At 46.1% G+C, this 12,923-nt stretch overlaps 2 protein-coding genes across 2 annotated transcripts in view; both read left to right on the top strand.

Moving 5' to 3' along the window:
• Positions 1-2,565, top strand: part of LOC120921865 (maestro heat-like repeat-containing protein family member 1) — a 35,439-nt gene extending 32,874 nt beyond the window's left edge. The window contains exon 9 of the mRNA XM_040334351.1: positions 2,300-2,565. Coding sequence (XP_040190285.1) covers positions 2,300-2,479 — 180 coding nt within the window. The 3' untranslated portion in view covers positions 2,480-2,565. The remainder of the gene's footprint in view (positions 1-2,299) is intronic.
• Positions 1-12,923, top strand: part of MROH1 (maestro heat like repeat family member 1) — a gene marked incomplete at its 3' end in the record, with an annotated part of 156,514 nt that overhangs the window by 12,583 nt on the left and 131,008 nt on the right.

Genomic DNA, 12,923 nt, shown 5'->3' with positions numbered 1-12,923 from the left:
CTCTTATCCTCGTATCTCTCTTACACTCGTATCTCTCTTATCCTCGTATCTCTCTTATCCTCGTATCTCTCTTATCCTCGTATCTCTCTAATACTCGTATCTCTCTAATACTCGTGTCTCTCTTATCCCCGTATCTCTCTAATACTCGTATCTCTCTAATACTCGTATCTCTCTTATCCTCGTATCTCTCTTATCCTCGTATCTCTCTAATACTCGTATCTCTCTAATACTCGTATCTCTCTAATACTCGTATCTCTCTAATACTCGTATCTCTCTTATACGCGTATCTCTCTTATCCTCGTGTCTCTCTTATCCTCGTGTCTCTCTAATACTCGTATCTCTCTAATACTCGTATCTCTCTTACACTCGTATCTCTCTAATACTCGTATCTCTCTTATCCTCTCTTATCCTCGTATCTCTCTTATCCTCGTATCTCTCTTATCCTCGTATCTCTCTAATACTCGTATCTCTCTAATACTCGTATCTCTCTAATACTCGTATCTCTCTAATACTCGTATCTCTCTTACACTCGTATCTCTCTTACCCTCGTATCTCTCTTATCCTCTCTTATCCTCGTATCTCTCTTATCCTCGTATCTCTCTTATCCTCGTATCTCTCTTATCCTCGTATCTCTCTTATCCTCGTATCTCTCTAATACTCGTATCTCTCTAATACTCGTATCTCTCTTACACTCGTATCTCTCTTATCCTCGTATCTCTCTAATACTCGTATCTCTCTTACACTCGTATCTCTCTTCTCCTCGTATCTCTCTTATCCTCGTATCTCTCTAGTACTCGTATCTCTCTAATACTCGTATCTCTCTAATACTCGTATCTCTCTAATACTCGTATCTCTCTAATACTCGTATCTCTCTTACACTCGTATCTCTCTTACACTCGTATCTCTCTTATCCTCGTATCTCTTTTCCTCGTGTCTCTCTTATCCTCGTATCTCTCTAATACTCGTATCTCTCTTACACTCGTATCTCTCTTACCCTCGTATCTCTCTTATCCTCTCTTATCCTCGTATCTCTCTATCCTCGTATCTCTCTTATCCTCGTATCTCTCTTATCCTCGTATCTCTCTTATCCTCGTATCTCTCTAATACTCGTATCTCTCTAATACTCGTATCTCTCTTACACTCGTATCTCTCTTCTCCTCGTATCTCTCTTATCCTCGTATCTCTCTTATCCTCGTATCTCTCTAATACTCGTATCTCTCTTATCCTCGTATCTCTCTAGTACTCGTATCTCTCTAGTACTCGTATCTCTCTAATACTCGTATCTCTCTTATCCTCGTATCTCTCTTATCCTCGTATCTCTCTAGTACTCGTATCTCTCTAGTACTCGTATCTCTCTAGTACTCGTATCTCTCTAATACTCGTATCTCTCTAATACTCGTATCTCTCTTATCCTCGTATCTCTTATCCTCGTGTCTCTCTTATCCTCGTGTCTCTCTTATCCTCGTATCTCTCTTATCCTCGTATCTCTTTTCCTCGTGTCTCTCTTATCCTCGTATCTCTCTAATACTCGTATCTCTCTTACACTCGTATCTCTCTTACCCTCGTATCTCTCTTATCCTCTCTTATCCTCGTATCTCTCTTATCCTCGTATCTCTCTTATCCTCGTATCTCTCTTATCCTCGTATCTCTCTTATCCTCGTATCTCTCTAATACTCGTATCTCTCTAATACTCGTATCTCTCTTACACTCGTATCTCTCTTCTCCTCGTATCTCTCTTATCCTCGTATCTCTCTTATCCTCGTATCTCTCTAATACTCGTATCTCTCTTATCCTCGTATCTCTCTAGTACTCGTATCTCTCTAGTACTCGTATCTCTCTAATACTCGTATCTCTCTTATCCTCGTATCTCTCTTATCCTCGTATCTCTCTAGTACTCGTATCTCTCTAGTACTCGTATCTCTCTAGTACTCGTATCTCTCTAATACTCGTATCTCTCTAATACTCGTATCTCTCTTATCCTCGTATCTCTCTTATCCTCGTATCTCTCTAGTACTCGTATCTCTCTAGTACTCGTATCTCTCTAGTACTCGTATCTCTCTAATACTCGTATCTCTCTTGTACTCGTGTATCTCTTGCCCTCGTATCTCTCTTGCCCTCGTATCTCTCTTGCCCTCGTATCTCTCTTGCCCTCGTATCTCTCTTGCCCTCGTATCTCTCTTGCCCTCGTATCTCTCTCCTTCTATTTTTCTCTTTTTTTTCTTTTTCTCTTTTCTCACTCTCGCTCCTTTTCTCTCTCTCACACTCTCCTCTCAGTCGCGTCTCTCTGCTTCCTCTGCAGGTCAGGTTGGCTGTGGTTGAGGCTCTCGGGCCGATGAGTCACCTGTTGCCCAATGAGAAGTTGGAGGAGCATCTCCCGCGGCTGATCCCTGGCATCCTCTCTCTCTATAAGAAGAATGTGGATGCTTTCTATGTAACAAAGGTGAGTGGAAAGACTGAGATACTTCAAAAGCTGCCATGAAATTCTCTTGAGGGACAGAGATGTTCAGGGACTGACGGGTTATACTGCCACCCGCAGGGAGATTTGGATGCTCGCTGTGACCAGCCAGATATAAGACCTCTTATTCCCAGCATACCTCAGTTTTTAGCTAGGAGGATGACCACCTTTGCTCTGTGGAGACAAGTCGTAACCTATTTTGCTAGCTAAAAGTTTTTCTTCAGTATTTTTATTTTTTCTTCCGGTTGAGGTTCCTGCCATACCAGTGCTTGATCTGGTCTCTGTATGCAGATTTCTGGGTCAGCCTTTCTTCAGCTTGACATTTGGCATGCTGTGCCCAAACCCCGCTGGGCTGGATATGCTGGGCTAGGCCGGACCTTGACCCTCCGGCATTGGGCTCTGCATTGTGGTGCTTCCTGGATCTTAGTGTTTTGTATTGGTAAGCCACACAGAACTTTCCAGGTTCAGATTCAATGTACAGCCACGGGTGTAACCCTATCTCTGAAGACTCGGCCCCTAGTGCTTGCTACTCACCATCTTTCCTAGGAACAAATGGACACAGATTAAAAATTCCCACTTCTGCCGGTGTACCGTGGAAAGGGTGAACCCCTGAGGGACTGAGCGCTGATGTCCTCTGCTTGGTGGAGTGGCGTGTGCGCGCTCCGCGCTCTCTTGACACGTCTGGAACTGTTCTCTTTGCCAGGCCCTGCAGTACAACATGACTTGTCTTTGACATTGGTCTAAGAAACCCTAACTGATTGGGCGAAAACCATAAGGGGTATATTTCTAGCTATGAACTAAAGGGAATTTGGACTTTTAGAGGCACACGAGTAGGTATTGTAAAACACTGATGCCGCGTACACGCGACCGTCATGCAAAAAAAATGAAGTTTTTCTCGATGCGATTCCTCTCAAGCCTTCCTTGTGAAATAAGAGCCTCTGGAGTAAAGTAAATAATTACTACAATAAAAGGTACCATCATCCTTGAAGTATGAGTAATTGGATCTAAGGTCCCCGAACCAGAGAGCCAAGAAAAGAAGGGGGGAGCCAATAGGACTATCACGGTACAGGTACAATAATGAAAATGGAGATATGCATATAAAAACAAAAGATACATTTTATTTAACCATTTAAGGACCGCCTCCTGCACATATACGTCGGCAGAATGGCACGGCTGGGCACAAGCACGTGTATATATACGTCCTGTACTTGTACCCAGCCCGCGACACGGTCCGAAGCTCCGGGACCGCGGGTCCCGCGGACCCGATCGCCGATTGTGGCGATCGGTCCCCGGAGCTGAAGAACGGGGAGAGCCGTGTGTAAACACGGCTTCCCCGTGCTTCACTGTGGCGGCGTATCGATCGCGTCATCCCCTTTATAGGGGAGACGCGATCGATGACGTCAGACCTACAGCCACACCCCCCTACAGTTGTAAACACATACTAGGTGAACCCTAACTCCTACAGCGCTCCCTTGTGGTTAAATCCCAAACTGCAACTGTCATTTTCACAATAAACAATGCAATTTAAATGCATTTTTTGCTGTGAAAATGACAATGGTCCCAAAAATGTGTCAAAATTGTCCGAAGTGTCCGCCATAATGTCGCAGTCACGAAAAAAATCGCTGATCGCTGCCATTAGTAGTAAAAAAACAAAAAATAATAAAAATGCAATAAAACTATCCCCTATTTTGTAAACGCTATAAATTTTGCGCAAATCAACCGATAAACGATTATTGCGATTTTTTTTTTTTAATTTTTTTTTTTTTTTTACCAAAAATAGGTAGAAGAATACGTATCGGCCTAAACTGAGGAAGAAAAAAAAAATTATATATATTTTTGGGGGATTTTTATTATAGCAAAAAGTAAAAAATATTGAATTTTTTTCAAAATTGTCGCTCTATTTTTGTTTATAGCGCAAAAACTAAAAACCGCAGATGTGATCAAATACCACCAAAAGAAAGCTCTATTTGTGGGGAAAAAAGGACGCCAATTTTGTTTGGGAGCCACGTCGCACGACCGCGCAATTGTCTGTTAAAGCGACGCAGTCCCGAACTGAAAAAAACACCTTGGGTCTTTAGCCAGCATATTGGTCCGGGGCTTAAGTGGTTAAACATAACAAAAATACAAATTTAAAATGGTGATAACCATATAAAACACCACTATAGAGGTCCCCAATGGGGGAACAACACGATGGGCTGGAGGTTATAACGGCCTTAACTAGTTTTGCGGTGTTCACCGCTTCATCAGGAGCACATCTAAAAATAGTTGAACAAACAATCAATAATCCAATAAATCACAAAACAACAATGTATATACAAGGGGAAAAATCTAGGCTGAGCTGCTTACCCAAATAAATCCCGCTGGGTGATAACAGCGGGCACGGCCATAGCCATAGGGGACGCATGTGTGGAAAGACCTACTTGTCTGTTATGTAAAGTATAGAGATCTTGAGAGCCCGCCAAGAACAAATAGGGGTTGTGTAGCAAAGGGTGATGCAAAGATTTTATTTGGGTAAGCAGCTCCGCCTAGATTTTTACCCCTTGTATATACATTGTTGTTTTGTGATTTATTGGATTATTGATTGTTCAATTATTTTTAGATGTTCTCCTGATGAAGCGGTGAACACCGTGAAACTAGTTGAGACCGTTTATAACCTCCAACCCATCGTGTTGTTCCCCCATTGTGGTGGTGTTGTATATGGTTATCACCATTTTAAATTTTGTATTTTTGTTATGTTTGAATAAAATGTATCTTTTTTGTTTTTATATGCATATCTCCATTTTCATTATTGTACCTGTACCGTGATAGTCCTATTGCCCCCCCCCCCCTTCTTTTCTTGGCTCTCTGGTTTGGGGACCTAAGATCCAATTACTCTACTCAAGCCTTCCTTGCACACACACAAAAAAAAAAAAGCGCCTGAGCAAAGCGTGGTGACGTACGACGGCACTATAAAGGGGAAGTTCCATTCGAATGGCGCCACCTTTTGGGCTGCCTTTGCTAATTTCGTGTTACCGCGTGTTAGTAAAAGTTTGGCGAGAGACGATTTGCGCTTTTCAGTCTTTTACAGCGTGATGAATGTGCGATCTCCATTACAACCGTGACGAGAAAAAGAACGACGGGCAAAACCACGAGAAAAATTGGAGCAGGTTCTAATTTTTTTTTGTTTGCATGGAGCATACACCCGTTTTCGCGACCAATCTAAAAAATGGCAGCTTTCTCCTCATGAAAAATGGTCGTGTGTACGCGGCATAAGGGTTTTTATTGTAGAAATACTAATATATATTTAATTAAAAAAAAATAAGAAATAAAACAATTCTACATAGATAGCCAGATTCAGATACAAGAGTGTATCTGTCGGCGGGTGTAACGTATCTCAGATACTTTACGCCGCCGTAAATTGGGGCGCAAGTTCTGTATTCAGAAAGAACTTGCACCCTAAGTTGCGGCGTAGCGTTACGGCGGCGTAGCGTATGTGGTCCGGCGTAAGCCCGCTTATATGAAATGTGGATGATGTCGGCGTGTTTTATTTAAATTTGAAAGAATCCCAGTGCGCATGCGTCTGATAGAATGCCTAAGATACGTCGGCTCAATGCCTGTGAAGTGAACGTAACTTACGCACAGCCCTATTCGCGTACGACTTGCGCAAACGACGTAAAAAGATAGGCCTGTTCCGACGTCTATACCTTGCATGGGCTGCGCCACCTAGGGAGCAGCTTTATATTTACGCGTATCTTGCTCATTTGCATATTCGACGCGGAAAACAACGGAAGCGCCACCTAGCGGCCAGCGTAAATTTGCACCCTAAGATATGACGGCGTAGGAGACTTGCGCCGCTCGTATCTTAGCCTAATTTAAGCGTATCTGGTTTCCAGAATCTGCTTAAATTTACGACGGCGTAGATTCAGAGTTACGACGGCGTATCTACTGATACGCCGGCGTAACACTACCTGAATCCAGCTAATAGAATCGTATATTCCGATATTATAGCTGGTCCACAAAGGTCCTCATAACATTCACAATAATATCCAGTTTTCTTGTACAGACTCGGTAGGAACGACCAGAAATACAACCGTAGAGTGGAGAACCATGAAGTGGGTCCAGAGGAGAAGGCGATCTCGCTCCACATGTTACGCGTGTTGAAACGCTTCCTCAGGAGCATAGACATAGGAACAGGATTGGCCGTGATGAATGAGACAACAGTCAGCCTTGGTACAGAGACAATGGTGATGTGTTGTACATACGGCCAGTCAAGGGTCTTCATCTGGGTTTAGAAGTTCCACATGGAATCTACCAGGTCTGTCATGGCTTCCAATCACCAGGGAGACTTCCTGAGAACATCAGCGATGTGCACCTGCACTGACATAGAGTTAGATTTTATATATATATACATTTGTGTGTATGTATGAGTAAAACCTTGGTTTGAGAGCGTTTTGCAAGACAGTCAAATTTTTTTTTTTAACACATTTTGACTTGATATACAAGCGATGCCTTGATATACAAGCGATGTCTTGATATACAAGCGATGCCTTGATATACAAGCGATGTCTTCATATACAAGCGATGTCTTGATATAAGAGTAGCGTCATGTCACAGCTGAGTATAAAAGAGAAGAGAGGAGCCTCTAATGTAGCAATCTGGTTACATGTAATGAAGGGACAACATTTAGCAACTTATTGCTACACTTAGAGGCGCCGCTCTTCTCTTTTAGGCTCCATTCACATCTAGGCAGACAAATTCGCTGCGTTTTGTCCCGCGAATTGCGGCGGCAAATAGCAGCGTTTTGTACCGCGATTTGCGGCGCCAAAACGCAGCGATTGTCCGCCTAGATGTGCCCCTCTATGGAGATGGTTCCCGAACGCCGAAAGCCGCCTGAAAAAAAGGTCCGGGACCTTTTTTCATCCTGCAGGCGACAGGCGTGGAGATGTGAACCATCTCCATAGAGGGCAATGTCTCTTCATCCCTCTGGCGGCAGCGGCGTCGCACTACAGGCGACAAAACGCCTAGACGTGAATGGGGACTAAGGGCTCTTTCACACGGAGCGGATCCGTATTGATCCGCTCCGTTAGCCCGTTTGGCTCAGCGGGGATTCCTCCGTAATCCCCGCTGAGCTGTCAGCTGACAGGGCGGTCCCCGCACACTGTGCAGAGACCGCCCTGTCTCTCCTCCGCTCTCCCCTATCGAGAATCGGATGAATACGGACCGTCTGTCCGTATTCATCCGATCCGTCAGACGGAAGAAAAATAGGGTTTTCTTCCGTCTGAAAAACCGGATCTTTGCGGAGGCGGATCGTTACGGACGTTAGCGGATGCTCCATCCGCTAACGGCCGTGATCCCATAGGGAGCCATTGTAAGTCCGTAAACGGACTTCTGAAAAGCGGACCGTTCGTCCGCTGGTGTGAAAGGGCCCTTATACTCTGGAGCTCCTGCTGGATTTTCCTTCCTTCCTTCCCTTGTGGAGACGGACATTGGTGGACATTTTATGGTCACACAACCAATCACATCACTGTAATCTTTTTATATGCACTATAAACTGAAGGATTTATGAATAAAATGGTTGCTTTGATATACAAGTGCTTTGGATTACATGCATGATTCTGGAAACGAATTATACTCGCAAGCCAAGGTTTTACTAATATATATTAAAACCACATCAACATTTCCTTCAGTTTGCTGTGGGTCCTCTGCACTTCCAGTTTGTGGCCCCGCCAATTAACAACTTCAGCCCGGACCATTTTGCTGGTCGATGACCAGGTCCCTTTTTGCGATCCGGCACTGCGTCGCTTTAACTGACAATTGCGCGATTGTCTCCCAAACAAAATTGACGTTTTTTTTTTTTTCACAAATAGGGCTTTCTTTTGGTGGTATTTGATCACCTGCGTTTTTTTTTTTTTTGCGCTATAAACATAATTAGAGCGAGAATTTTGAAAAAAAAATCTATTTTTTGCTATAATAAATATCCCCAAAAATATATAAAAAAAAAAAACTTTTTTTTTCTCAGTTTAGGCCGATACGTATTCTTCTACCTATTTCCGGTAAAAAAAAATCACAATAAGCGTTTATTGATTGGTTTGCGCAAAAGTTATAGCGTCTACAAAATAAGAGGTCATTTTATGGCATTTTTATTATTATTATTATTATTATTATTTTTTTTTTACTAGTAATGGCGGCGACCTGCAATTTTTATCGGGACTGCGACATTATGACGGACACATCGGACACTTTTGACACATTTTTGGGACCATTGTCATTTTTATAGCGATCAGTGCTATAAGAATGTATTGATTTACTGTAAAAATGTCAATGATAGGAAAGGGGTTAACACTAGGGGGCGATCAAGGGGTTAATTATGTTCCCTAAAGTGTGTTCTAACTGAAGGGGGGTGGGACTGACTAGGGGAAATGACAGATCACTGTTCATACATTGTATGAACATACGATCAGTCATTTCTCCCCCTGAAAGAACCGGGAGCTGTGTGTTTACACACACAGCTCCCGGGTTCTGGCTCTGTCACGAGCGATCGCAGGTGCCCGGTGGTGATCCGGCCCGCCGGGCACTCGCATCAGCACCAGGGGCGAGCAGGGGGCACGCGCCCCTAGTGGCCGCAAAGCAACATCATGTTATATTACGTGATTTTGCACAGCCGAGCCAACTTGCCGCAGTAAAATTGCGGTGGGCGGTCGGCAAGCGGTTAAGCCTTTCTTCTGCATCTCAGGTATTCGCGGGGGTGCTGGCTCCTGTGCATGGACTATCTTCTGCTGGGGCCTTTCTTCTGCATCTCAGGTATTCGCGGGGGTGCTGGCTCCTGTGCATGGACTATCTTCTGCTGGGGCCTTTCTTCTGCATCTCAGGTATTCGCGGGGGTGCTGGCTCCTGTGCATGGACTATCTTCTGCTGGGGGAACAGGTTCCAGCACACAATGAAGTTATGAGCGGCCAAACCTTGAAGACGTTCAGCTGGGTACTAGGCCTTCAGAACTCGGCACTGAAATGTACCCGTGTCTTCAGGCCTCTGGATCTAATCCTAGACACCGCTCAAGCCAGAGTTTGTCTTCATGAGAAGCTTCAACATCTCCACTTCCAGACTCTCTTCAGTCCTGGAGGAGTCCTCTGAGTCTTGGGTTCTGGGGTTAATTGAATCCTTAGAGGCTGTCCCATTCGCCCAGTTTCACTCCAGACCCATAAAACATAACCTTCTGTCATTGTGGGACAAGTCAGTCCTTCGCCAGTCCCCATTTGTCCGGCACCGTATGGAAAGCAGACTTCGAATAGTGTAAGACTTTTACCCCAGGGAATCCTCAGTATGGCAAATCCCGGTGTATTTGTAGACAGATGTAGACCTGCAGTTGGCTCTGGGCACTTCCACTGGATTGCCATTCTTTCATGTGGCTCCTCACAATTGACTCCATAGGATCTCCGTTCAGTTCTCTCTTCCAGAAAACTCCTCTTGAACCCACCCGGGATATTCCAAACGTGCTCTCCTTGTCATTCACATCCTCCAGGCGAGTGTCTGCGCTCCTGGCCTTCTCCTCCTTTCTGCTCGTGTCAAAAGGAACAAGATGTTGCCGAGGTCCGGAATTTCCTTCCTACTGAAAGTAGTTTTGGCCTTTCGCCTCACCCAGGACATGGTTCTTCTGTCTAGGACATGGTTCTTCTGTCCAGGACATGGTTCTTCTGTCTAGGACATGGTTCCTCTGTCTAGGACATGGTTCTTCTGTCTAGGACATGGTTCTTCTGTCTAGGACATGGTTCTTCTGTCTAGGACATGGTTCTTCTGTCTAGGACATGGTTCTTCTGTCCAGGACATGGTTCTTCTGTCCAGGACACGGTTCTTCTGTCCAGGACACGGTTCTTCTGTCTAGGACACGGTTCTTCTGTCTAGGACACGGTTCTTCTGTCTAGGACACGGTTCTTCTGTCTAGGACACGGTTCTTCTGTCTAGGACACGGTTCTTCTGTCTAGGACACGGTTCTTCTGTCTAGGACACGGTTCTTCTGTCTAGGACACGGTTCTTCTGTCTAGGACACGGTTCTTCTGTCTAGGACACGGTTCTTCTGTCTAGGACACGGTTCTTCTGTCTAGGACACGGTTCTTCTGTCTAGGACACGGTCTAGGACACGGTTCTTCTGTCTAGGACACGGTTCTTCTGTCTAGGACACGGTTCTTCTGTCTAGGACACGGTTCTTCTGTCTAGGACACGGTTCTTCTGTCTAGGACACGGTTCTTCTGTCTAGGACACGGTTCTTCTGTCTAGGACACGGTTCTTCTGTCTAGGACACGGTTCTTCTGTCTAGGACACGGTTCTTCTGTCTAGGACACGGTTCTTCTGTCTAGGACATGGTTCTTCTGTCTAGGACACGGTTCTTCTGTCTAGGACACGGTTCTTCTGTCTAGGACACGGTTCTTCTGTCTAGGACACGGTTCTTCTGTCCAGGACATGGTTCTTCTGTCTCTGTCCGGATTCAGTTTTTTAGGAGATCTCCCTCCGTTTTCTGGTGCCGTTAGACAATCACATTTGCATATTAGTGAGTATCTTCTATGGTTCTTTGTGTAAAGTGCTGAGCACTGGCTTGTAATACGCCAGAGATAAGGAAGTGATCCCGACGTGCACGCCCAGTGGCGTCACTAGGGTTGGTGTCACCCCTCTAGCGGGTGTCACCCGGTGCGGGCCGCACTCCCCTAGCAACGCCTCTGTGCACGCCTCTCCACACTTTACAATTAGAAGCAGCAGCAGATATTCAGCTTCACTGCAGCTCTGAACCCTCTCGGATGTAGTCCATGTCAGGCGGGTTCACCTCACTGCTTCTGTTAGACTGTTTTGTCATTCTTGATGGTACCATTTCCCGGTGCTTCAGATGAACCTTATATCAAGCTCGTGGTCCTTCAATGGGAAGAATATGGGATCTTTGAGGAACACCGGTCCAACCTCGCTAAAGGTCTCTGATCATGCTCTTGGCAACAGAACCCGATCCATTCCATAAGAACTCCCTCAATAACGAGACTGACAAGCTCTGTTACTGCGTCAAAATATGAACTAACTTTTAATGGCTTCTTAGCTTGTTTATATGCAGTACAACAGGTCACAGAATTTACAGGAACAATCAAACTGTCCCCCCCTCATCACACCATGGGGGCTTCAATCACACTCTTTTACATAATGATATTCAGAGTTAATTATCCCCTAGACGTTGCGTCTCCGACAATAAGTCATTCATCTGCCCAATCCACATTGCACAGACGTCTGACTTTTAGAGTCACAACACATCTATCATCAATAGCACACAAAGCAGCATCACACAATGGAATGTCTTCCAAGCCCTGACTCAATTAGCATGTCACTAGAAATGAGTCATAGAATATTCTTTGCAGGCATTTAAGGAATATACTGTAAATCACTGTCCACGCCAAAACAATCCAACATCTTGCAGTTTCTCAAGATCCTGCAATATGAACTATTATTGAGGTCCTATCTCATGTAATACATGAATTATGATTCCCTTGCCACTCCATGCCCAAAGGGCACAGAGTGGACTCAGACCCAAGAGTTATCAGTGACGCTGACACAGGAGTATCCCCCATCCTCACAAAGTCTCTGGGTGTCACGGGTCATTCCGTTACAAGGGGTTATACCAGTTTCCAGATTCTCCTGTAGACGGCAGTAAAACCCAACAGTCTGAATTTCTGTATCCCGCAATGAGCACTGAGAAATGGATTTATGGGAAGTTAAAATCATTGGCCATGTACCAGAACCCACTGTTATGGAGGAGAGTGCAGTGTTATGGCCGGCACGGTGGGGGGGAGGGTTTCCCGGCACGGTGGGGGGGAGGGTTTCCTGGCACGGTGGGGGGAGGGTGTCCCAGCACGGTGGTTTTCCCGCCTCCCGGCACGTGGGGGGAGGGTTTCCTGGCACAGTGGGGGCAGGGTTTCCCACCTCCCGGGGCACGGTGGGGGAAGGGGTTTCCTTCCTCCGGGCACGGTGGGGGAAGGGGTTTCCTTCCTCCGGGCACGGTGGGGGAAGGGGTTTCCTTCCTCCGGGCACGGTGGGGGAAGGGGTTTCCTGCCTCCGGGCACGGTGGGGGAAGGGGTTTCCTTCCTCCGGGCACGGTGGGGCAAGGGGTTTCCTTCCTTCCGGGCACGGTGGGGGAAGGGGTTTCCTTTCTTCCGGGCACGGTGGGGGAAGGGGTTTCCTTCCTTCCGGGCACGGTGGGGGAAGGGGTTTCCTTCCTTCCGGGCACGGTGGGGGAAGGGGTTTCCTTCCTTCCGGGCACGGTGGGGGAAGGGGTTTCCTGCCTCCGGGCACGGTGGGGGAAGGGGTTTCCTGCCTCCGGCCACGGTGGGGGAAGGGGTTTCCTGCTTCCGGGCACGGTGGGGGAAGGGGTTTCCTGCCTCCGGGCACGGTGGGGGAAGGGGTTTCCTTCCTTCCGGGCACGGTGGGGGAAGGGGTTTCCTTCCGGGCACGGTGGGGGAAGGGG

Source organism: Rana temporaria (assembly GCF_905171775.1).
Source record: "Rana temporaria chromosome 5 unlocalized genomic scaffold, aRanTem1.1 chr5z, whole genome shotgun sequence".
NCBI lineage: Eukaryota > Metazoa > Chordata > Amphibia > Anura > Ranidae > Rana > Rana temporaria.
The sequence above is the reverse complement of the archived record's forward strand: the minus strand, read 5'-3'. Positions and strand labels throughout refer to the sequence as shown.